Source organism: Mustela erminea, chromosome 9 (assembly GCF_009829155.1).
Source record: "Mustela erminea isolate mMusErm1 chromosome 9, mMusErm1.Pri, whole genome shotgun sequence".
NCBI classification, from domain to species: domain Eukaryota; kingdom Metazoa; phylum Chordata; class Mammalia; order Carnivora; family Mustelidae; genus Mustela; species Mustela erminea.
In genome coordinates, this window is record NC_045622.1 from 41315098 (window position 1) to 41342439 (window position 27342).

At 38.7% G+C, this 27342-nt stretch overlaps 1 protein-coding gene across 2 annotated transcripts; it reads right to left on the bottom strand.

The window, feature by feature from the left end:
* Positions 1 to 9166: 9166 nt before the first annotated feature.
* On the bottom strand, positions 9167 to 16751 carry LOC116598806 (tripartite motif-containing protein 77-like). 2 transcript variants are annotated; one of them, XM_032358136.1, is made up of 5 exons: positions 16400 to 16751; positions 13974 to 14021; positions 13059 to 13081; positions 12231 to 12328; positions 9167 to 10303 (listed from the first exon to the last, which is right to left on the bottom strand). In XM_032358136.1, the coding sequence occupies exons 1-5, from the start codon at positions 16415 to 16417 to the stop codon at positions 10221 to 10223; spliced, it is 270 nt and encodes an 89-aa protein (XP_032214027.1). In that variant the 5' UTR covers positions 16418 to 16751; the 3' UTR covers positions 9167 to 10220. The 2 variants fall into 2 exon arrangements, with proteins under 2 accessions (XP_032214027.1, XP_032214026.1); XM_032358135.1 differs by lacking the exon at positions 9167 to 10303 and having other exon boundaries at positions 11920 to 12328.
* Positions 16752 to 27342: the final 10591 nt, after the last annotated feature.

Sequence of the window (27342 nt, forward strand, 5' to 3'; positions counted from 1 at the left end):
TTAATACATAATGTCTTCATATTAGAATCACCCGAGAGCTTTGAGCATGCTGATGATTAAAGCCCAATCCCAGAGATCTTAATTTAATTGATGTATCCAGGTATTTATAAAGTTAAGAGCTCCCCAGGTGACTATGCAGAGAGGTTATAGACTGGTAGTTCACAGCCCTGTTACTCAAAGATTGGTTAAAGATCAGCACCTCAATATCACGTGGGAGCCTTCTCAGGCTTCCTTGTAAATTGACTCATTGTTATATTTATTCATTTTGACAAAATACTCATGTCAACTGGGAAAAAAAAATAGCCAACGTCAAAATAGGTCTGTAACTGCCCTCTGTCTTACTCAGTATTTCAGATTGCTCTGAAGAACTGCTCCAAAACTTTTAGTTTACAGGGGATTGTATGCAAAGAGGGGAAGGGGTATGCATGCTTGCAAGCAGTTCTCCAAATCCCTGTGCAGTAGGAGGTAGAATTAGCCTGGTTGTAAATCAGGTTTACTGATTTCCAGAGATACATGAAAGACCCTCAGGAAATCTTAATACATTATGTTCCTATCATATCTGATTTTTCAAAGTTACTGCCTGCATACCTCTGCCTAACTTGTTTACCAGTTCTTGTGTGTGTTATCTCCTTGAGGTCATTTGAGACAGTCGCAGAAAGCGAACATCAGTCACCTCTTGCAGGTTTAGTGCACACCCAGCTGACCTCAGTGTACTTTAATTTGGAGAAGCATTGGTCTGGAAAGCATACAAACTCCAATGGGACTTACGTTCTTAAAATAAGTTATCTTGAGTTCAAGCCCTTCAAAATGTGTTTTTCAAGAGACCGTAAGTTTTTATAATTTTTAGATTCAACTTTCATTTTTCACAGGAAAAAACCTCTCACTCTTCTTGGTTTGTAGTTTAAATTTTAAATCAGATTATCTGACATATATTTAACAGAATAAATTATTAAAATTTATCTGATATTATTTAACAGATTAAACTATTAAAATATATTACCACAAATAAAGTTCCTTGAGACAAATACCTACAAACTCATTTTAAGAAAGGAAAAAAGCCCTCTCTAAAGTTCCATCATATTTGAGAAATCCAGAAAGCAGAAAATGGCTCTCAGGAGCTCATACTACCCTCATTTCTTTTTAAGAGAGCCTGTAATGGGAGAAAATTTCCACAAGGTGGCAGTAGAGCACCAATTCCAGTCTCAAGCAAAAGTTAATGCTTCAAGGATAAAAATGGGCCTTTCAGAACTCATTCTACTGTATGTAAAAACCCATTAATTCAAATCGCATTAATTATTTATGGTATAATATAATTTCAGTTGATTAGTTTTCATTTTCATATTTTTAAGAGAAGTAGTACCAGGCATATTGACCAATTTGACCTGTGAGGGTGGTTTTATTCTATTTTCAGAGGTAGATCTTCTAAAAAATATATATTCAACTTCCATAACTGATGAACATTAAGTCTTTATTTTATTAAGAAGTAATGGACCTGCACAAATATGCCTAGCTTATTTTTTCAAAGGGTGCAAAAGCAATTCAAAGGTAGGATAGCCTTTCCAATAAACAGTGCTAAAGCTATTGGATCTCCACAGGCACAAAAATGAACTTTGACCTCAACTCACACCTTATACAAAAATTACCTCACACGATCAAAGTAAAACATACCTAAAGGTAAAACTGTAAAACTTTTAGAGAGAAAGAGGAAAAAAATCCTCGGGACTTGGGGTTAGGTAAAGAATTTTTAGGCTTGACAACAAAAGCACAATCCACAAAAAAAATTATAAAACTGGACTTCCTCAAAATTAGAACTTCTCCCTGGGAAAGAGTCTGTGGCTGAAAAGACAGATCGCATACTGCAAGAAATCATTCGCCTACCACCTGTCTGAAAAAGGACTTGTATCTACAAGAATTCTCAGCAGTTTTCAAAAACCCATCCAATCAGAAAATAGGCAGAAGTTATGAATAGACTTTTAACTGAAAAGGATTTCAGTTAGCCCTTAGGTAAATGCACGTTGAAACCATAATAAAAATCACTGTTCTCTCAGAATAATTAAAATAAAGTGTCAGTGCCAAATGCCAGCAGGAATGCAAACGAACAGAACCACACACACGTCGAACAGGAGCACACATACATCGCTGATGGGAATGTACATCAGTAGAGTAACTCTGAAAAGGAGTGTGGCCGTTCCTTACAAAATTCTGTGGTAACCATAGGACCCATCAGCAAGGCTCTTGGGCAATTAACTCAGATATAAAATATGTTTATGTTCACACGGTAACATACACCTGAGTATGTATGCTTTGTATTCATATTAGACCTCAACTGAAAACAACCAAATGTCTATCAATGGTTGAATGGTCAAACTAGGGTACATCTGTACCATGAAATACTACTCGTCAATAAACAAGCTATAGAAATAAACTATGAATACAGGCAAAAACCTAAAGGGACCCCAAGGGCATGAGATTGATTTTAAAAGTCAGTCTCAAAAGGTTTTGAAACACAGGATCGCATCTATTCAGTTCTTGAAATTGAGAAACTGTAGAGATGGAGAACACATGGTAGTTGGTGGGGATTAAGGACAGGAAGAATGAGCAGCTGGCTGGGGCTATGGAGGGTGGGACAACGGATCATTATGTAGCATGTTCTATATCTTGATTGTGTTGATGGTTACAGGAATCTATACATACAATGAAAGGAAAGTCATAAATAAGTATAAAATTTGAAATCTGAGCGAGTCCTGTGAAATGCATCAATGTCAATTTCCACGTTGTGGTAATGTACTCTAGCTATGCAAGATGCTACCAATGGGGGGAAATGGGCAAAGGTCATAAGGAACCTTGGTGTATCAGTAGTTTACCACTGTGGGTGAATCTGTGTTACCTCAAAGTTAAAAATGAAATAAAAACATTAATGCCTGCTTCTGGCATACAACATATTCACAGCACATAAAATTACGTAGTTATTAAACCCTTCACTCAATCTAGTTATTTTTTTTTAAGATTTTAAAATTTATTTGTCAGAGAGGGAGAAGGAGAGAGAGGGAGCGAGCACAGGCAGACAGAATGGCAGGCAGAGGCAGAGGGAGAAGCAGGCTCCCTGCCGAGCAAGGAGCCCGATGTGGGACTCGATCTGAGTACGCTGGAATCATGACCTGAGCCGAGGGCAGCTGCTTAACCAACTGAGCCACCCAGATATCCCAATCTAGTTATTTCTTAATATTTGTACCCATTTACTTGAGGATGTATGCATGTGTAGTTGTGTGTGTGTTTACAATAATGTTGTTACATGAGTAAATTTGAAAAAACTTAAGCCTCTAGTTACCTCTATGCACGTTTGCAGTCCCTCATTTGTAACAGCTGCATGGTGTTTCAATTTATGGTTATTGGCTGATGGCCAGGTTTGTGTTTTGTAATTATAGTCTCATGTTCTATTAAAAAATGTTGTAGTGCATGAAAATACAAGCCCAAGGAGGCTCTTCTGTGTCTCTGCCAAATAACATGGAATTAAAATCACAGCTTTAAATCAGGTACACATTCAATATTTCAATCAATAGGGCTTCTAGGCAGAAGGTTAGCAGCAGCATAGTTGTAGTATCTCTGAATTTGCCACCAGTACTGACAGAGCAAGAGAGACAAGAAGACAGCGTCTATGAGAAAACAACATGATGGGGTGTCCCCAGGAACCCCAGATTGAGCAAATAAAACTAAACTGCCGACACCCAGGGGGAGATCACCAGCCATCCTGGAGGACGTGAAGGAAAGGGTTTCCAAGGGTTTGGGGAATCCGAAAACTTAGAAACTCAACTGATAATAAACAGGCAGCCCCAAATTTGGAGATTCCTACTTGGCACAGAGAGCTCAGTAGCGTAATGTAAGAACAGCAGCAGAAGCCAGGAGAGGCTCCTCTGGTCCCAACGTGCAGGGGACAGTGAGGCTAGCAAAAGCAGATGGAGTGAGTGGTCTGCACCCCGGGAACCCACCACACTAACCACCTCCAGGACAGAGCCCTGACCTGGGGAGAAAATTCCGGAAGTCCAAGAAAAAGATTAGACAAGGAGGAGGTAGAGAAGACAGGGCTCGGCAAGTCCAAGTACAGATAATTTTCTTACCTTCTAGTTCCAGAAATACCAGAGGCCGCACGTGGAAAACAGGTAGTCTTAGTTTAATGAGATATGATCTTCCGGCCTTTTTGCTTAGATGAGAGTATCGAATATTTTCTTGGGAAAGAAATGCTAAGGGAGTTTTCTCACAGTCCTACCTGCGGGTAGAAACCTTGATCTGAAACATCACTGGTTCTCGCTTCTGCTCAGCTTTTTATGAGGGGCCGGCGTCCCTCCTCCCAGGAAGAGCTACAAACTCCACCTGTTCCCAATCAACTCTCCTGTGCTGCTCTCTTGGAGACTGAGCTCAGTGTGACCTCCCCTCCCCCCAGAAAAAAAAAGATTCCTTCACACTCTTTCTCTCTCTCTTCCTTCGATTCTACGAGCGGATGCATTTTTGGGTGCTTTCTCCGGCATTTTTAAAAAAACCTTCTTCTTTTAGTGGTGGTGGTGGTGAGTGAGGGTATATTTAAAAGACAAAAGAATAGGCAGGATGACATGGACGGAAAGGAATTTAAATAGGAGGTGCTCTGATAATGGAGAAATGACAGGACTAAGAAGAATGGGAGAACACGAGGAAGAAAAGCATGGCACAGAATGAGTTTGCAGACCACCTTCTCTACCATGCCTGGAGTCCCAGGGTCTTGTGTGTAGAAGTGTAGGCTGGAGGCACATTTGCTACTGCCAAGGGAAACATTTAATGTTAGTATTATTACATCAGAGTGGAAGAGGAAGAAGCATGGAGAGCGGAAGCCAATGCTGTTGCAGTTCGCAGACAATGACTAGGTCTAAAGAAACAGATGACTGCAGCGGGTTATATGCAGAAGCCATCAGAACAAAACCCAGCCTTGCTGAATATCTTAACACCAGAACAAAAGCAACAAATACAAGCAAAATAGGAACAGACAGCGGCATAAACACATAGTAGAAAATACTATAACCAAAATAAAACCGCTCAAAATCCTCCTATCAATAAAAGTAAATGGAGTTATAAAAGAAAAAAGATACTGTCAAATTAAATCACAGCGCAAAACTCAGTTCTGTGCTGAATGTAAGATATATCTCAGAAAGGCTAAAAGTAAAAGGATGGAAGAAAAATAAAAGGAGTAATAAAAGGATTTCTTTACGGAGCCGCAGCAGAGAGAGCCCGTGATGTGTGCTCTCACGTTTTTACACTCACGCAGCCGGAGGCGTTTACACTAGCGTGAGCTTATTTCAAAGGTGTTTACACTGCTCGTGTGAGTTTATTTGACTATGTAAAGAAACCACTTTTTTAAAGATTTCTTTATTTTAGAGAGAGAGACGGAGAGAGAGAGAGCGCGCGCAAGCGGGGTTTGGGGGAACGGGCAGAGGGAGAGGGAGAAAGACGCTCCGGCAGACTCTGAGGTGAGTGTGCAGGGGAGTTCCATCTCACAGCCCCCGAGATGGTGACCCGAACGGAAACCAAGAGGCGGATGCTCAACCCACTGTACCATCCAGGCGCCCCAAGAAACCACTTGCATATTATTAGGAATAGAAAGGATAACAGCGAAAGAAGAAAACACCATCTCTTTTAAGGGCAGAGAGGAAAGAGTCATTGTCGGTAGTGGTGCATCCCCATAAAGCAAGCTATTTCCAGTTAAAATGCTTATGCCCTTCTAGTGAAATCACGTGGGATCCCGAGAAAGGATTTGCGGCTCTAAGGTCTGCCGTCAGCTGTGCTATCGCTGTCTACACCGTCTCAAACATCAGACTTAGGTTTGCCTTCATTTGATCATATCGATGGTCACATTTTTCTCTTTAGAGAAGCTATGATACTGCAATTATATTTTGGGTAACTGTCTGGTTTTAGACAAGTAATCCTTCCAGAATGTGGATGAGAGATATCCCGGATCCATATGGAGTGACCCTGGTAGAGATCCAGAGACTGCGTTTGCTGGCAATTACTGCAGCCTCCTGATCAGGTTGGAAAACAGCAGACACCGTTCAGGAGGTTTCTGGGAGCCTGGTATCCCGCCGGAGCCCTGCCAGGCCCAAGCGTCCCTCCCCCAGCTCCGCACACTCAGGGGGTCTATGTCCTGAGCCCACCCTACTGGTGATGGCCCTGCAAACTCCAAGTCCCACTCCACCACATCCGCACGAACACACACATTTCTCTAGGAAAGCCAGTCTCCTTGGAGGAAGGCTGCTCCAGCGTGGGAGCCTAAACCCAGATTGTGGGTTGCCTTCCCGCCCTGGAACTCTGGCAGCCAGAGGGCCAAGCCCAGGGAAGTTGCCTAATCCCCTTGGACTCAAAAGGTTTGTCTCAAAACTGGGACCTTGAACCCAAGGAGCATATGGGGGTCAGCAGTCTGCAGACCTGCAGGGTCAGCTGGTCCTGAGAAGTCCCTCTGCTCCTGCCCCCGACTTGGATGGAGCCCACTTCTGGGCTGTTGGGATTCACCTACAGGGCTCTTGCTGGATCCAGGTGCCTGAAGGCTTTATTTAACAGCTTTAATTCAATATTCAATTTATTATTAATTATTATTTATTATTATTAATTATAATTATTATTAATTCAAATTAAATATTTCAATATTTAATTCAATATTGTCCCTTAACCCAACACTTTTTACTAGATGTATTTGCTTTTTTAAAAAAGAGACAAAAAAATAACTACAAATAATAAATCTAAACATTTTACAAAAAGCAGAGAGTACCATGAACTCATGAATAGGGAGACCGGAATTGTTTATAGTAAGAGAGTCAGAAATAACAAATTTATTTCACTTTACATATTCTAGAGAGACTATTTCCTTATTTAAAAAAAAAAAAAAATCTACAGGGCACCTGGAGGGCTCATGGCAGTTAAGTGTCTGCTGACTTCGACTCAGGTCATGATCCCAGGGTCCTGGGATGGAGCCCTATGTCTGGCTCCCTGCTCAGTGGGGAGTCTGTTTTTCCCTCCCCCTAAGCTCCCCCCTTCTGCCCCGCCTTGTGTGCTCTCCCTCTCTCTCTGACAAATAAGTAAAATCTTTAAAAAAAAAGTGTAATGTAGAAATAGGCTCAAATTCTACCACAATGAGGACAAGATAGAAACTGTCCTATAGCCCGTTTCCAGGCTTTGCCATTCTGGACAGAACTTGCCAGTCTTCTTTTCCATGCCTGTTCCCATGAGGTGATTTATGGCAACACACTCTTGAGTTACAGGTCTTGTTCTATATAGGAGAGAAATCAGGCCACAGTATTTCCCAACTAACTACTTTCTTATCGATAAGCATTCCTGACATAGTCTCGTTAAAAACTTTCTTGACTTAGATTGTTCATACGAAGCCAGATTAGATCTTCCCAAACTGTTTCCTGGGAAGATAGGACAGTATTTATTGATGGCCTCAGTCTCCAGAGTGAGCGTTCTCAGATTGGTTCAGTAAGAAAAAATATAAATGGCGGATTTTCCTGCCCTCCCAAATTAAGGTGATTATAGTGTTCCTTGGTAAGAGTAGGACTCTTAAAGGAGGAGAGATTGGGATCAGTGGGCTGGAGGAGGGGTGGGCAAGGACAAGGAGGGCCTCCTGAGGAGGTCAACACTCCATTGCCCCTGACCTTTTGGTATTTACCCTTCTGGTTCCACTTCATTCTGGTTACTATCTTCCTTTATCCATCCGGACTCCTTTTTCAGCATCCTTGGTAGATGGTGATTCTCTAAGTGTGATTTGCATACCTCCCACAATGAGCTCCATATCCCTATGGCTTCGACCGTAATTCATTAACCCAGATTTCCCACTAGAAGATAGCTCCCATGTTCCAAACTGGTATTTCTAAATATCCAGTGGGCACTACAACGGAATGTATTATGGACCGCTCACTCCCAGTGTGTTTTATAGCGCCCTCTGGAGCTTCGCTCCACATCCACCTTCAATCATCTTTTAAATCTGTTTCTTTTTTAACTTTCTTTTGTCAAGTATTTATGTCAAAGAAGAATTGTGAGAAACGTTGGGATAGTTTTGTTGTGTCTGCAGTTTTCTTTTTTCTTCTGTCTATTGTATTTGGTTCTCTCTTCTTTCGCTCTCTGATCTGGTCTTCGCCAGCTCTTCAGTATTTTTCTGAAGGACATGAAAATTCGTGCCCAGCAGGTATCTCAGGAACACCTGGTAAGCTCAGAAGCCCAGAGAGTCCAGCTCCTGCATCAGCCTCTTAGAGAACAGACTGTTTTCCTTTCCCCGTTTGACAATTTTATTGTCCCTATGGCTTAGAGGAATCAGTCATTCTCTTCCCTGTATTTGACAGGGAATTTGCATCAAAAACTGCCCCGGGGCGACTGTATCTCTGTCTGTTTCTTCTCTCCAATCCTTTCATTTTATCCTTGATCCAGGTTTTTGAACCCTGCGTTCAAAGGGCTGCGGAGGAGGAGGAGCAGACATCCTTCTGAAACACAGGCATGTCCTCGTGTAAAATGCGAGGAGCTGTAATGACCAGTGAGGTTGCCCTAAATATCTGGGGGGCGGGAGTGGGGGTGGGGAGGAGGGGGTGAGGTCAGAAGGAGCATGTGCGCTTTGGGCCACCCTTTCTGTAAAGTCTTAGAAATCCCAAGTAAAGGCTCTTTGGGGGTGGTGTGTGTTGTTGGGGGTCACCCAGTCGGCAGGGGGTGGTGTGTGTTGTTGGGGGTCACCCAGTCGGCAATTTGAGTGGGTTCACAGAGTTCTTACTTTCGGTGGTCTGTTCAGACGTCTCTAGTTGTCATCCGTGGGTGAGTTGGACTCGAGGATTTATTCCATTTTGGCCAGTGCCAGAAGTCAACACAAAACTGTTAAGTATGTAGCAACTCTTGGAACCTTCCAAGAGATGAGGGGATCAGGATGGTCAGATTGCTTTAAAGACTCCCTAGGCAACACTCTGAAAATCTAGGTGTAGCTTTTATGCTGCTACATTTTCACAGAAGTGAATTTAGTTGCCAGAATATTCACTACTGAAGATTCTCTGGGAAGAGAAGGAGAGCAGGGATTCCTGGAGAGAATTACTTTAATGTCCAGGGATTCCTGGAGAGAATTACTTTAATGTCCAGGGATTCCTGGAGAGAATTACTTTAATGTCTGATTACTTTGTGAACTTCTAAGATCTAAGTCTGGAGCATTTTTTGAAATGAAATTTGAATGTTGGCTATTTGATATTTTGTGTGGTTGAGAACTGAGGTTTACACATTCCCCCAAATCTGTGTGTGTATGTGTGTTTTGACTATTTATATAATATCCTGAAAACTAGTTCAGTATCCAAGCATCACGGCATTTTTGTCTGTAACTATCATTCTGGTAAAATCTGTCTGTATTCTTGGAATACTGTGCTCGTTACTGAGTACTTACAGCAACACTGAGGAGTCAGATTATATACGATCTATATTTTTCTTTTCAGTTAAAGGGAATTTGTGACCCATGAATCTGAACAGTAACATAATTCATTTCTTTATTCAATAATGTTTCTCAGCACTTCCTGTCTTACTGTGTCTTCATTATCCTAACTTTCTGTTGGTTCTGTAGCCTTTGCTTTTAATATTTTTTTACACATTCTTTTATTTATTTATTCAAATATTTTGTTGTTATCTTTCATGCCGCCAGGCTGCTGATTCATTCTTGGAATGTGGTATGAAGAGCACTGAGATTGGCCATCCATCTTGTGATTGGCAAACTAGAAAAGACCTGAATTCTGTTGTCGAGTTGTTGAGTTTTACAAAGGTTAGATAAGCTGTTCTTGAGGTCTTGTTATAATGGAACCTAATCTATTCCAGTAAAGGGAGAATGCATGGAGGAGGGACTTAGCCAGATGAATGGAGGAGGAAGAGTGACCCAAAGTGACACTGGGTTTTGACAAGAACTGTCTGGAAGGAGAATTCTCTGTGCTTTGTGTTCATCCATTTAGTGAGCTTCCACACCCATGCATTCCTCCATGTCTAGGAAGCTCAGCAAATGAAAAGTGCACATATCCTACACAAGAAAATAAGAGAGATTACTTTTACTTAAATAAAACAGAAAAGACAAATGTATATACTTCACATTGTCACCACTTTAAAAAATAATGCCGATAAATCTCCTGAAGGTAAGATGAAGTTCAAGTCCATGAGGTATAAGTGATTTTCCCCATTTGCGAAGTCACCACGAAAGGACACTACCCAGCTATTAAAATTCCCGAGACCTTGGACAGGTTTATGAGCTGTTCCTCATTATTTGGGTCCACAGCAAATGAAAGGTCTGAAAGGGCAAGAAAAGGAGCATGAGAGGAAATTACAAATAAGGGAGCTTTTGTCAACAAAGCTTACTGTACTATGTGCATAATCTAGAAACACCCCTATTTAGCCCTGGGGTCTTTGGATGTAGTGGCACAATATTGGGGAGGCAGAGAAGAGGTGTCAGAGGTCGTCCACTTGGATGCACAGAAGTAGAAAGATACCCTCAGGGTTGAGCAGCATATCACTGCAATTTATCCAGGAATCCTTGCAAAGTCCTGTAATCCAGTTACGAGAGTTTCCCACCTCTACCTCGCAGTAATGTTTGCTGGAGGTGAAGGTCTGAGCTCCCCACAAGAGTGTGTACCGTGGACTTGCAGAACTGGGGGGCATGTGTTCATAGTCAGGACTGCATTGCAGATGTCTCAGGCTTCAAACAGAGCCACACGGGAACTGCTTATATTATGGTCCAATGTAAGACACACTTCAGTAAGAAGAAAATCGTCAAGTCAAAGAACAGAGTTTAAAAGTTCTGGGGACAAAGTGCAGTAGTCTTCTGGTGAATGCCGAACAAGCACATCTCTAAAACTAAACGGAAACTGGTTTGCTTCGTTTCCTGAGAACACTCCCACCCCACTGTGGTACTTACCATTTAGTAATTCCTCATCAAGTTCTGGAACATGGAACAGTTAGCTTTCATGACAGAGCCCATACTAACTGCTCCAGAACACTCTTTTACCGCAAATGACTAAACAGAGTGTGTCACTGAAAATCCAGAGACCTCAGCAAGGGCTCTTTGCCTATGTACAGAGCAAGTAAAGGTCTCTTCAAAGAATTAGAGGAAAGACAACTTTGAGAATACAGAAACATGTAGGATGTCAGGTTCACTTTATTTTCACTAGTTCACTGAACATTTAGGAGCCTGCACATCGATGCCAAGTAAATACCAATATGGCCCTTCACTTGCTTAAGTCTTCTCATTCACCAACTAGCACAAAATAAAGTAAATATAATAACAGTAATAAATGTACTACAGATCACTTTAAAAATATGATATTATTATTTTTATTAGTCCTAAATAGTGATCACCTTTCTCAAATATGGGGACACAACATGCAAACAAGCAAAGGTAAAATAAACTGAAAGTCCGTATTTGCCTTTTTTTTAAGAAGTAGTTTTTCTCTCTGAATTTCTAACTCTTACATCATGGAATCCGAATCCAACTTATCCTATCCCAGGCCTGCTTTTCCTGTCTGCCAGCCTCACCATCTGTCCCTCCACACAACAAATCACATGTTCCATTTGTTTTCTGGTTGTACCTATTGTTTATAAATATATGTTCACCCCTTTGTTAAGTCTTGCGATTTTTCAAATACATTCCTTAAATTAAATTCTTAAATAAACATTTAAATAACCACTAACGGTGCTCCTAAGAATCTGAACATCTCCATACAACCATAGTTAACATCTGCAAATTGAAATAGCTGAATTAATACATAGTTTTTTAAAAAATATTTTATTTATTTATTTGACAGAGAGAGAGATCACAAGTAGTTAGAGAGGGGGGGGGGAAGCAGGCTCCCTGCTGAGCAGAGAGCCCCATGCGGGGTTTGATCCCAGGACCCTGAGGTCATGACCTGAGCCGAAGGCAGAGGCTTAACCCACTGAGCCAACCAGGCGCCCCTAATATGTAGTTTTAATGCCACATGCTTTCATGGTTTTAAACTCAGTGCAAATTGTCATAAGAAAACGGTTATATTCAATTGTCTTTGACAGACTTCAGATAGCTTTTACTTGTTAATTAACAATAAAATATAATTAGTTATAAGGGTATTCATATTGACCTGCTTCCCTGTTCTCTGAGAAGACCAATAGAGCAATGAGGGGAGGTCCTCCAAGTATATCTCCTCCTGGAGGAAATAGTGAGGTCTCACCACAGTGGCTGTTCTCACCTCGGAAGTTGTTAAGCCTTTCGGACATCCCCGTGATGGTCTGTGAGCTCAGCTGTGGGTTCACAGGCTGGGGAATGTGCAGCTGCATTAACGGACTCCTGCAAAGAAAAAGAGCTGCTTACTATCACGTCCAGTGGGATCGTAAGCAATCCCTTGAAGATGCTCCATCAGAATCCTCTCTGTTAGGTGCAGAAGGTGTGACTTCAACTCCACAAATCCAGGGATTTGGGGAGTTGCAAATCTGCAATTGTTCTTGTATTTTATAATTAGCTACCCTGCTCTTCCCACTTCGATCTCAGTGAGATATGTCACTTCACTCACAATTGTATCTCTTTCTTGCCTTCGGCTTCCCTAGGGGAGTCATATAGCCATTCCCTTTTAGTTGCCGAAATCCAATAGGTGCCAAAATTTTGGAACTTGCTTCCTGGTACATATGGAGTCTAAGCTCTGTAGGAGACTCTTTCTTGGGGACCTGTCCTGCCCCCTCTTCTCACACTCCTTCCACCTGCTGCCTCTGTGAGCTTATTTGCCTTTCCCACAGAAGACCTGGAATGATCCTCAAATAATTGGGATCTTGAAAATTAGAGATAGGAAAAATAAATATCTTTTGGCAACTTCTGCATTAAGCCTTACAGCCGAAACCGCATCCCTCTCAACCCTCACTTTTACCTAAGGGTGGCCAGTATAAAACCTAGACTTGTTTAGAGAAGACTGCCTTTGTTTCAAAATGCAGACAGAAACTTGCCACAAAAAGGTGTGTGTCCCTCTCAGCAGAAATAGCCTGACCACTGTCACCATAAACCAACTTGAACAGAGGGGCAAACTTACCTTATCATGAGGTCTCCAAAATCCTGTGAAGAGAAAGAGAGGAAGCCTTAGCTTTGAGCGCAAGATATGCTTAGTCTAGTCTGAGGCTATGAGACTGGCCTGGAAAATTCTGTATCTCCACTTCTCTTTCTTGGGTGAAATCACTTGCTCTTTTCCTCCTTACAAAGATGAAACTCTTCCTATATTTGCATACATTGATACCATCATGATCATGATAAAATTTAAAACAGAAGATGTTCTTAGAATAAACAGTTGGTTGTGTTTGTCCTAATCTATGGTGAGATTCACCGAGCTTTCCCCAAAGTTCTTACAAGGGTATGTGGGCTCCAAATCTAAAATTTCAAAACAGAAAAGAATGGATACATCCCACATTCCCACATATTGACAAGTCCAGATACAGAGTCGAATGATCTATTCATGAGCTGCTCTGTTGCTGTCAGAAACTGAAAGTTCAATAGAAGAGTTAAGAAGGACTTTTTTTTTTTTCTTTTTTCCTGTATCTGTTCCACAGAATTTTCTACATAGTTTTCCTTTTCATATAAGGTGAATGTGACCCTGAGCTTCCAGGTTATACTGGAGGAGCAAAGCCCGACATCCCAAAGTGAAAGAGGGCAGAATTGGACCTTGGAAACAGGAAAATAATGGAGGTCCAAGGGTATAGACCTCAGTGAACATAAATGATTTCTGAGCAGTCTGGTGTTCAACACCCTGACATCTTTCCTTAGCCTTTACCTGGTTCAAGTCCACATCTGTTTTGCAGCAAATTTCCTTTAGTTCCTCATACATTTTTCTCAGGGGTTTCCTCCTGTACGCATTCTAGCTACATTTCTCCGGAGTTGATTTAAAAACTATCTTGCCTTCCACTGCCAGGCTCTCTAAATGTTTTTGCTTTTCCTCATGGAGATAGTGGTTTACCTTAGGATATTCAGCCCTGATCATCATCATCTGTAGATTTACAAAACCCTGAAATGACATTGGTTTAATTAGGCCATATATCTGGATGCTTTTTTTCTTCTTTCATTATCTATAGTCTGTGTGCTATGTACAGTGTTCTTAGTCTGTTTGGGCTCCTTTAACAAAAGCACCATAGACTGGATAGCTATATATACAGAAATTAATTTCTCACCATTCTATATGCTGGGAAGTCTAGGATTGGTGCTGGCAGATTTGATGAGAGCCCACTTCCTACATAACTATCTTTTCATTGTGTCCTCAAATGGCAGATGGGACAAGGGACATTTCTAGCATCTCTTTCAGAAGGACATGTGTCCCATTTCTGAGGACTCTGGCCGCGTGATCTTATCACCACTCAAAGCCCCCACTCCTACTACCATTAGGGATTAGAATTTGAACCTACAAATCATGATCTGAAGCATATATTCACATCAAAGAAGTACTACATATAGCTTTACGTCTTTCTTCTAAGAAACCACACATTTGGTTTCTTTCTTACCTTTTTCCTTCCTTCCTTTCTTTCTTTTTCATTTATTTATTGCCTGCACCATTGTTTACAACGACTTACCCTCAAACATCCATGTTTTCATGTAAAAACAGAAATTTAAAATCAATTTTTATTGTTTTATATAATTCATAATATTTAAATCATAATTCATTTTCCTGAACATTCGTATTCATAAACTGACTATCTGCTCTCAGCAAAAAAGCAAAAATTGACTTCCTCGGGCAAATAAAGGACATTGCACATGATCTTTCTAAATTATCTTCATTTCCAAAACTCTGTGTTTCACCAGAGCTTGGCTCCACCTGCCTCAGGACCACACCCACCCCCTCGTGATTGGTCCACCCTGTCTCACCTCCTTAGAGACATCAGCTTACGATCCTACACACACATTCTTGCCTCTCTTCTGTCTCCTACATCTCTGTGTCTCTGAATCCCTTGTTCTGTGGGTCTGTCTCCAGTTCACTTTCTCCCTTTCTCTTCACACCATCTTTAAACACATGCGGATTTACCAAATTATTTTGGAAGTATCAACATTAAACATCCTTGTTAAAATGGCTTTAGCTAGCTTCTATGCTAACACTTTTATTGCCATAAAAGCCAACTTATTGACCAAATGGAATCAAACTCAGTGTGTCCATGGGTGTAATTTCCGGTTATTCATCCAAGCAATGACTCCTTGCTTCTGTTCCCTACTCTTTCCTGAACTACACATTCCAACTTGCCAAGAGCCTGTTTTTACTAAATCCAAATAATATGATTCATTCTTATATTACTTCACCTTCTTTCCATGTTTGAATTATTTCCTGCCCATTGCTTTTACTAATCCCTCTGTTTCCTACTGCAGAGAGCTGTGTTCTCAGAGAGGGCGCTCGTCCCCCAGCTCCCTCACCCCTGACCAGCTCCTTCTGATCTCTGCCCAGGTGTAACCATGGCCAGCATACATTCCCCAAGCCCACACTCCTTATACTCATTTTCTGCTTTCATTTTACCCAAGCACTTCATAAACGTGATATATCACAACTTTTACTTTTTAAATTTCTGGATCAAGTTCTTTTACTGATTATAAACTCCCGAGCTCAGTGATTTGTTTCTCTTTTTGCCCATTCCTGTATCTCTTTGTTGGCCTAGAACAGTGAGCAACACATCAAAAGTCCTCATATGAATGAATGACTCATTAGAAATCCATCTGGATGGGAGTGTAGGACTCTTAATTTCTGCTCCAGTCATGATCTCAGAATTAAGAGATCAAGCCCTGTCTCAGACTCTGTGTTCAGCGTGAAGTCTGCTTAAGATTCTCTCTCCCTCTGACCTTCCTTACCACTTCTTACCCCTGCTCACATGCTCTCTAAAATAAATAAAATCTTGAAAAAAAAAAAAAAAGAAACCCATCCTAAATGATCAACATAATGTTCTTATTCCTCTTTGGCATTCTCATAGTACCATGCACAGATAACTGTTCAATGAATTTTTATTCTCTAATAGTGGTCTCTCATATGTCTCCTTCAGTATTGCTTGAGTTCTTTGAAAAGAAAGGTCTAGTTGTCTTCTTCAGATTCAGGTTCTCAGTTCTTCTTCATGAATCAACAATGACACAATCCAAAATCCTTAGCTAGGCATTTGTATTCTTGATCTGGGCATAACGACATTTCTAGCCACATCCCTCATCACTGATGAGAGCAGCAAGCAGATCTCGAACAATTTCATGGGTTGTCTGGTTTGTTTCATCTTTACTTTTCTTGTCCCTTAGATCCCTCTGCCATCAATATCCAGGAAATGACAAATTCTACTAACATACAAACATCACATTGATTTTCACTTGTTTGAGAAGCTTTTCTTAACATTCAAAATTTGCTAAGTTCCTGTAGAACTCCGTATTTACCTCCATCCCTGTGATCATTGCATTCTGTCTTGAGATAGTGCATTTTCTTATCCCTGATGATGTATTGCTGGTAGATATTGTTTTATCCAGAAAAACCAGGAAAAGTCTTTCAGTTACACAATGGGCTCAGTGTGAAATCCTGTACTGAAGGCCATGTTTCCTGTAGAGAAACAGATGTAGCTCTTTTTCTGATTACCTGCTCAAGAAACATCATGATTTAATTTAAGTTCTTCCACTGTCAGTTACCATGGTATCTCTCCCAAGCTGGTTCCAAGGGAAACAGGGCCTACTCTTAACTTCCATGCTCTAAACAAGTTGTACTCTTTGTTTAGATTTTTCTGATTTTTCTGTCTGCTTTTCCAAATAGACTTCATTTGCATCAGAAGTTTCTCCTGTAAAAGAACTGCAAATTTAAGCACTAGAAAAACAGAAATAGCACTTTTCAGATGCCTCAAAAATTGATAAGGGGATAGACATGAGAAAAATAAAAAAGTAAAGAAAGCAGATATGTCAATGATTTTCTCTGGGAACACTAATAGTCAAATCTGGGAGACTGATCAAAAATAGAGTTCCTGAATTTAGAAAATGTAATCCATAATCTGAGGAATCTACTACTTACATTATATGTAATATGGACAGTGTTCAGAAGTGAATCTTGATTCATATTTAATTTTGAAATGATGGCTATCACTTTTTCTATGGTATGATTACAATACATTATTTCTAAATCTGCTATCACTAAAAGACGTTTGTTGTCATCATTGCTGAAGTAGCCAATGACTGTCACTGTCTCTAGAGATTACATACCCTGTTAGTTACGCTGAAATGCCAACACCCTCCTCAACTCATCACCATTCTCCCTCAACCCAACAGAATTTAAACTTTAGGGGAGCAAAGATGTTTGTCTAGTTTCTTCAGTGTCGTATCCCTAATTTTTCAGAACAGTGCATGGCACATGGTATCTTGCAATTCTATTTGCTTGAGAAAAATAAAAATCAACAACTGTTGATCATTGCATGATAAGGCATGGAGTCTTCCACATTTCACAGTGATGGTACTTACCCTGCACTGCTCAGCAGCTTGTGACACTGGTGAGTGTCTGTGAGTGGCATGTCTTTGGGAACTGGAGCAGTGCAAACACAGTGGGCTCTTTTCAGTTAGACAGAAGAGGTCCTTTAATACTAGGTGTATCCTACAGACTTGCTTGGCAGAGTTCGGTAACTGGCAGGCAATGGATTCTTTGGAAGCACGAACTTGTTTCACAGCAAAAACAATGCCTTTGAAGTCTATTCATGGAGATACTGTCCTGCACACAGAGCAGTGAGTAGGATGCTGAGCATCCTCTCACAGGAGGCAGAGACACGGAGTACAAAAGTTGTGCCCACAGCTAAGGGTGAAAGGGTCTGTGAAATAGTCCTTGCAGATGTAGCAGATAAGCCTCCTGGGGACATGCTGCACAAAAGTAGAATTCATGTTTCTGAGGAAATAAAAGGAAAAGGAAACGGAATTGAGTTAAGCCTTCTCTCACTAATACACACATGCACAACAGCAGCATAGGCAGTGCTGGGGATAAGTTGGTAAGGGAGAAGGGGAGTCCTCCAGACCGACAGCCGGCATGCTTGTTTTCCAGCTTCTCAGTTCCCATTAGAGATTCGGGATTTGTCAACCATATTGTCTCCTTTACAGAGACAAATACATCAGAGGTTCTGGCTCATCCCTAGCCATAAGCAGGGGAGCCATATTTGGTCCAAAAATCATCATACTTTTCCTTTATTTTCCTCTTTCTGATTGGTTAGCACAAGGCATGTGCTCCAATTTTGACCAGTGGATTAAAAAGAAAGACTCATAGGAGAGGCTATAAAAATATTTCTTGCTCTAGAAGAAACATGGGAGACAAATCTGTTTTGTTTTGTTTTTGTTTCCAGACATTACTTGGATACAGTGCCCATTTGCAAGGCCATTTTATGGTTTTAAAGCCTAAGGATAACAGCCAAGAGCCTGGAGCTAACAAAAGGGATGGGAAAAAACTTTCTGGATTTGCAGAAATGTCATTAAACACTACTTATCTTTTCTGGAGAGACCTAAAGGAGAGGTAGAAAACAGCCACTTTAGATGCACTGTAACATTAACTAAATCAACAAGAATCATCAATAGATTCTAAAATAACTAAGATAAAAACCTTTGGGAAGAGAGTATTCATATAACAAAGGTATACCCCACATATTAGTTCCTAAATGCAAAAAAGAAAAAAGTACCTTTACAAGGCAGATATTTAGCTGACACATTAACCAAGTAACCAAACTGTGGCCATGGATCTTATACATTCATAAGTGTAGACCACTTAAGGACACAAAGGCACATCTGTATCCCTCCCAGAATCATTTAATCTGTAAGTAACCATGGAGGAATGCTAGACAAATATACTTAGGAGACATTATGTAAAACAATAATCCAGGGCTATTCAAATAATCTTAATTTCTTAGGAGAAAATGGTTTGAAAGGATTATACATGAAAGGTGAGTAAAATATGAAAATTCACTAGAATAAGCCATCCTTGACCCACTCCCAGATTGAAAAAAATAACAGCCAATAGGACAACTGGGGGACATTATAAAGATAATGGGGTCTTCTCATTTCAGTTCAGAAATATGGAAAGCTGGAAAATTTGTTGCTGCCCTCCTACTGCAAGAAAAATGCTAGACAAACTAAACATTAATGATTTGTGTTCAAACCATTAGAAAATTGAGGAAGCAAATCAAACAACTAAGATTATGCATAGTGGCGGCACAAGCATGGAGGAAAACAGGCTCTCTGCATGTTTATCTGGAGGAGATTTTATTAGGGGCCATATAAATTGGTATGAAGATATACTAGTTTTAATTAGCCACTAAAAACCAAATGCAAGTGAAAATAAGCGTGCAAACGTCCTTAGGATTATCAATGTAGAGGGCAATACAGGTAGAGAGATGAAAGAGAGTTTCTTTAAAAGCAGCACAAAGAGAGGACCCAGAGCCAAACCAAGAAGAAAACAGAGTAGTGCCTCTCAACTGAGACCTACCCTGAATCAACCAGGGAAATTTGGTACTCTTTAGAGACAATTTTGGTTATCATAGTTTGAGGGATATTACTAGCATCTAGTGGGTAGGGGCCAGAGTTGTCTTTAAATACCCCACAGTGAACAGCACAAGAAAGAATTTACAACAAAAGTTATCAGCTCCAATTTGCTAACTGTGTGAGGTGGAGAAAACCTCTACCAGAGGCACTGGAAGTCTCTGGAACACATAACATTAACATACTCTAACTTTAGTAACCAGAGCAATAACAAACTTCAAACTCATGTCAAGTCCTGACTAGATTAACACAAATCCCCATAGTAAAGGTCTAGCAGAAGAAAGTGTGTGCTTACCAAGTATCGTAAAAAGGACTTAGCATCTACTGTCATAATACAGTATCTATCGTCATATATAATGTCAGGTATTCAACAAAACATAAGACATGTCAAAAGGCATTAAAAAAATCGACCTAAACTGACAAAATACTCCTCACAGCTAGACTTAGATACAAAACAGATGTTTGAGCTTTTAAACAAGGACTTCAGAATAACTTATAATTAGTATATTAAAGGCTTTGATGAAAAATGTCAACAACGTGCAAGATACACAGGTAATTTCAGGACAGATGAAAACTGTAGGATAGACTTAGATAAGCTAGAAACAAAATCTATAGAAAATGTCATTGTTGGCCTTCAAAGTATATGTCATATAACCAAGGAAAGTCAATGACCACAAAAATAGGTCAATACAAAACACACAATCCAAATACAAAACACACAATCCAAACACAAAGGAAAAACAAAGAGTGGAAAATAAAAACAGAATAGAGTAGCAACGAGCAATAAGGCAACATTAAATGATTTAACTTATGTGTAATTAGATTACACATAAGCAAGAAAACAAAGAGAACAGGGCAGAAAGAAACAACGTAAGAAACACCTTTTTTTTTTTTTTAAGATTTTAAAAAATTTATTTGACAGAGAGAGATCACAAGTAGGCAGAGCAGCAGGCAGAGAGAGAGGGAAAAGCAGCTCCCTGCTGAGCAGAAAGTCTGATGTAGAGCTCGATCCCAGGACCCTTGAGACCATGACCTGAGCAAAGGCAGAGGCTTAAACCATTGAGCCACCCAGCCACCCCTGAAAAAATACTTAAAAAAATTTTTCTAAAATTAGTGATAAATATAAAAAAAAAAGATTCTTGATGTTCAGAAAATATCAAACAGAAAAGAAAAATAAAACAAACAAGTGAACCAACAAAACCTCCAACACCTTAGCAAGTCACATTCAAACTGAATGAAAACAGTAACAAGGAGAAAGTCTTGAAAGCAGCCATAACAATGGATGGGGGAAGATTATATACAGAGGAATAAAGGTAAGAATTATACCAATAAGCCTATCAGAATCTATGCAACTGAGAAGACAATGGATGATGTTTTTAAAATATTGAAAGAAAATAAGTCATCCCACAATTCTATATCCACTGAAAATATCCTTCAAAAGTAGGAGATTTTTTAATATTTCAAAGAAAGAAAAATTAAGGGAATTGATATCAGCCAATCAAATGTACAAAAAGTACATGTACAGTTGTATAAATTTCTTCAGAGAAAAGGATGTCATGCTGAGAGGAAACTTGACTCTATATAAAGACACGGAGGGCACTAGAAATTAGATTCGATAAAATGTGAGGTATTATAATATTTTCTTTAATAATAACTATTTAAAGCAAAGACAGTCACAATGTACTATGTGTTTATGACATATGTAAAAGTGAAATGATCACAATGATGCAAGACAAAGTAAAGAAGAATTAGGACTATGATCAAGTTTTGACATCACATGTAAAGAGTATTACTCTTTAGAGTATAGTATTACTATAAGAGTATAGTATTACTGAAGGTGGACAAAATTAGTTAAGGAGGTCTACAGGAATGCCTTGCAGATCTTACATGTTTGGTTCTTAACAACTGCCATAAAACAAATATTGTGATGAAGTGAGTCAAATAAATTTTTTCATTCCCCCACACATATAAAACTTAGATTTACATTCTAACCAAGTGTGCAAAAGCCTTATGTATAAAAAAAGTATATACTTTAATTAAATATTACTTTATTGCTGAAAAATGTTAACCATCATCTAAGCTTTCAGCTGGTCATAATCCTGATTACAGATCACCATAACAAATATAATAATAATGATAAAGTTAGAAACGTTGTGAGAATGACTAAAATGTGACACATGGACATGAAGTGAGCAGATGCTACAGGAAAAATGGTGCTGATAGACTTGCTGGATGAAAGGCTGCCACAAACTTTCATTTGTAAAAGTCTCAGTATCTGTACTGTGCAATAAAATGAGGTATGCTTATATTTTAAACTCTAAAGCAGATACTAAAAAAAAAATTAAAGTAGAGGTATAAATAATGAGTGAGTCACTTGAAGAAATAAAATAAACTTGAAAAGTACAGGCCTAGACTTCCAGTTTCTGGTGTAACATGTGAGAAGCTCAGAAATCACACTATGTCCCAGCAGGTAAAAAGCTGAAAAACTGAAAAATCAACAACTCTAGATCCATTAGCGAATGAGGTCACAGGTCAAAGGGCTGCTGCTCCCAATTGGAGAGAGTCACATAGGCAGATACAGAGAGTCTCAGTTTACCAGAGCAGAAACTCACTGGCAGAACTGTCCATGGGATATGGTGCGGGTAGGAAAACCTATACTGCAGTTGATGTATGGTTAGAGGCTCAGGGTACACAAGGCTGAGAGTTAAAAACTCTAGGGGAATGCAAACATAGGAAGGACCCACACTTTTGAGAGTTTTACCTAGAGGAACTTTATCAGGTCCTTACTGTGAATATTGAGGGGAAAAAACTGCAGCTCCTTTGACAGGGGGAGGGGAATAGTAAGTAACCATTTTGAAGTGTGTTAGAGCATTCTATTCTTCTTAAAGACGACTGTCCTCTTTAAAAGGAGAAACTATTTAACCAGAACCAACCTCCCTGGTAGAAGGGATGACCCAAGCAAAGAGTGGGGAACTGAGAAGCACTGCTGACCTCTACAGCTCAAGGACACAGGATCACTAAAAGTCTGACCTACTCAAAAGACTACACTCACCAAGGAGGTGGGGGGAGACGATATATCCCCCTTACTAGCACATTACTGGAATTGCACATTTACTGCAATTCCTTTTATCTAGTATGTCATGTTAGCCTTTTGAGAAATTACAAGGCACACTAACTAGCAAAAAACAGTTTGAAGAGATTGAAGAGGCATTAGAATTGGAGTCAGATATAGCAAGAATGGTGGAAATATCAGATGAGATATTTAAATTTGAAAACCTATGATTAATATGCTAAGGGGGTTAATGGAAATAGTAGACAATATACAAGAACAGATAGATAAGAAGTAGGGAGACCAAAGTGCTAAGAGAGTATTTCTAAGAATGTTAGAGGTAAAAATAATGTAACATAAATGAAGAATGCCTTTGATGGGCTCATTAGTATACTAGACATTTCAAGGAATTAGAGCTTGAGCTCCATAGAAATACCTAAATTTAAAAGCAGAGAGAAAAAGGAAGGCTATAAGCCCCAAGAATATCCAATAACTGTAGGACAACTACAAAGAGCATAACATACCCATAATGCGAATACTAGAAGGAGAAGAAAGAAAGGAGCAAACATTAGTTGAAGTAATACTGAGTGAGAATTTTCCAAAATTAATGTTAGGCACCAAGCCACACATCAGAAAGCTCAGAAGACACCAAGGAGAATAAATGCCAAAAATGTAATATTTAAATTTTAAAAATTAAATATGAAGAATAAATCTTGAAAGCAGCCATGGGTAAAAATATTTTACTGACATAGAATCAAAGTATATCTGACTTTTCTTCAGGAATCATGCAGGGAAGAAGAGAGTAGATGAAATATTTAAAATACTGAGAGAAAATAAACACAAACCTAGAAATATGTATACTGCCCAATCATTCCTTAAAAGTGAAGGAGAAATAAAGAGTTTATCAGATTAAAATTAAAAAAAGAAAGAATGAGGGACACCTGGGTGGCTTAGTTGGTTAAGCATCTGCCTTCTGCTCAGATCATAATCTCAGGGTCTTGAGATTGAGTCTGAGGTCAGGGTCTCTGATTAGCAGGGAGTTTGCTTCTCCTTTTGCCTCTGCCTCTTCCCCCCGCCTCCCCAGTTCATGCTCACACACACACACTTTCTCAAATAAATAAATAAAATATTTTTTTTTAAAAGGAAAGAATGAAAAGAATGTAAGGGGATCTATGCCCAGGATCCACACCTTGTAAGAAATGTTGAAAGAAGTCCTTTTAGACAGATGAAGGTGAAATAAATCAGAAACTAAGGTAAAGAAAAAAAACTCAGTAAGGAAATTTAAAAAATGAACAAAACTTCTGACAGACACCTTCCTACAGAAGATATATGTAGCTTTGTATGTCATTAGGGAACTGCAAATTAAACAATTAATGGGCCAAACTTAGAATACTGACAACATCAAATGCTGATAAAGATGTGGAGCAACAGGAACTCTCATTCACTGATGTTGGGAAATACAAAATGGTATGGGTAGTTTGGAAGAGTTTGGCAGTTTCTTATAAAACCAAACATGCTCTTCCAACAATCGTGTTCCTTGGTATTTTCCCAAATAAATATAAAACTTATGTCCACACAAAACTCTGTACATGTTTATAGCAGCTTTGTTAATAACTGCCAAAACTTGGAAGCAATCAAGATGTCTTTAGGTAGGGGAATGGATAAATAAACTTTGGGACATCCAGCCAGTGAACAGTACTCAACACTTAAAAGAATTGAGCTGTCAATCCATGAAAAGATAAGAACTTAAATGAGTATCACTAAGTGAAGGAAGCCACTATGAAAAAACTACATACTACATGAATCCAACTATATGCCATTCTAGGAAAGGCAAAACTGGAGACAGCAAGAAAAAAAAAATCAGTTGTTTCCAGCGGTTGTTGTGAGGATGTATTGGATAGGTTAAGTACAAAAGATTTCTGGGGCAGTAATACCATTCTATATGATACTACAATACCATGTCATTATGTTGTTATAACCCACAGAAGGTACAATACTAAGAGTGATGCCTAATGTAAATTACAGACTTTGGTTGATAATGATGTGTCCATGTAGATTAATCAATTGTCACAATGTGCCACTCTGGTAGGAAAGGTTGTCTATAGTAGAAAAGTTTATATATAGTAGGAAAGGTTGTAAGTGTGTGGTATACAAGAACTCTTTGTACTCTCTCCTGAATTTTTTCTGTGAACTTTAAACTTCTCTGAAGATAGTTTATTTTAAAAAATAAAAAAAGTTGAAATTTGATCTCTTCTAAGCAGTTTTATATTTTAAAATGCCCACTTAATTTGCTTAGCATAATACTCTCTTAACTCCATCCATGTAACTAACTGGAATTTAAATAAAAACCTAAAAAAGTATGCCTACTTAATCTCAAGAAAGCAGGAAAAAGTAAGTGGGAAAAAGAGAAAAATAGAAAACAGACATCTAATGTTACTGTTTAATTTAATTACATCAATAACTATGACAAATATGAATACTTTCAGCTCACCAATCAAACAGAGATTGTTAGAATGCATAAAACATAATCTGAAATTCTGTGCAGTCTACAATAAGCCTACTTTAAGTGTAAAGGCCTCAGCTGAAAATAAAAGGATAAGAAAGATACACATGAACCCTAACCTAAAGAAAACTGGAGTAGCTCTGTTAATTTTAAAGACATAGGAACAGGGAAGAACATTAAGGATTAAGAAGGTATTACACAATGATATAGAAGTTGATTAAGAATACATAAAAATCCTAAGCATGTATGCATGAAACAAAAGAATTTCATAACACACGAAGCAAAAACTGATATACACAAAAAGAGAAAAAAAATCCACTAGTATCTTTGGAGATTTCAACATTCCTCTTTAGGTAATTAATAAAATAAGTAGGAAGAAAATTATAAGGATATAGATACCCTTAGGAGCACTATCAACTGACTGAGCTTAACTAATACTTAATAAATCATTCCGCCTAACAACACAGACTATACATTTTTCCCAAATGTACATGAAACATTAATCAAGATAGATCATGTTTTGGGCCATTAAAAAAGTCTTACGTGTTTGAAATAACAAAAATCTTACAATATATGTTCTTAGACTAAAATGGGAATTAGTTAAACAAAAATATCAGGAGAATCTCAAGATACTGGAAATTTTTTTAAAAAGCATAATGATCCATTGCTCAAAAAAAGAATCATAAGAGAAATTTTAAAATATGTTAAATTCAATGAAAAATGTCATATAACATATCAAAATTTGGGCTGTAGCTGAATTAATTCTTAGTGGAAGAATTATAGCATTAAATGCATATATAAGGAGAAAGGAAAGATCTAAAACAATAATGTAATATTCAACTTAAACTAGAGAAATAAAAGCAGGTTATAAATAGAGCAAACAGAAAGGAGAAACTAATAAAAGTTACAGCAGGAATGAGTAAAGTTGAAAACAGAAAGACAATTGAGAAAACAACTGAATCTAAAATCAAACAAGAAAGCATATTCCTAAATGTCCCTTAAACACCAAGGCAAAAATCCTTAATAAAATATCTGCAAGAAAAGAATCCAACAATATTTAAAAAGGTAATATAGAATGACAAAGTTTGTTTGTTCAAGAAAACATGAGAGTACTTCCACATTTCAAATATAATCCATGTAAATTACCTTATTAAATTACTAAAGAAGAAAAACCACATCATATCAATATAAGCGGAAAAAAACACTCAACAAAGTACAACATCCATTCATGATAAAAAGTCTCAGCAACCAGGAAAAGAAAGGAGCTTCTTGGACTCAATAAGAGTTTCTATGAAAAAAACTAATGCTGAGAACATTCTTAACAGTGAGAATCCAAATTCTTCTTTTCCAATTTTAGGATAATAAAAGAGATGTCCTCTCTCCCCACTTCTGTTTAACATTGCACTGGAAATCCTAGGTAGTGCAGCAAAACAAGGAAAAAAAAAACACAAAAAAAGACAAACATTGGACTTGTTATGGGATCCCAGACCAGGTGGACAGTGGGTGTGATGGAGGTGACCTTGGAGCAGCACTTGGAGGACACAATGAAGAATCCTTCCATTGCTGGAATCTTGCACACAGATTCACAAGGACTTAATTTGGGCTTCTGTGAGAGCCTGTCAGATTAGCATGCTGGAGTCATATCTGTTCTAGACTAGTAAGCAGCAAGCTAACCTCAGACCCAAATGATTCTCCTGTGGTGTATGTAGAATCAGATAATGGGAGCATTATGATCCAGAAACATGACAGCATCACAGTAGCAGTGTGCAAAATGACCTCTTAACATGTCATATCAGTTCTCCAGCAGTCTGTCATAGGGGCTGCATCCTACCTATGCTAATTATATTGTAGAACTATTAAAGTTCCAGTGGGTAGACCATTCATTTGGCATGCATTGGGCACTTCCCTATTAATTTTAGAGTGAGCTTCATTTTGATACTCAATAGACTAAGTTATCAAAATATTAGTAAGAAAGGATCATGTTTTGAAGTAACAAATCCAAGTCACTTTGTATATAGAATTTTCCTGTGTTCAATAAATCTAGTTGGAGGGGGAAAAAAAACATTGGGAAGGAAGAAATAAAATGTATGTATTCACAGAAAACATGATTATGAGTGTAGAATATCCCAAAGACTTTACAAAAATAAAATCTTGAATTAATGAATGAGTTTAGCAAGGTCACAGGACAAAAGGTCAGTATGTAAGTCATCTTGATTCCTACATATACGCAAATGAAAAGGTTGTATCTGAAAGTTTTTTAAAATGCCACATGTATAGCTT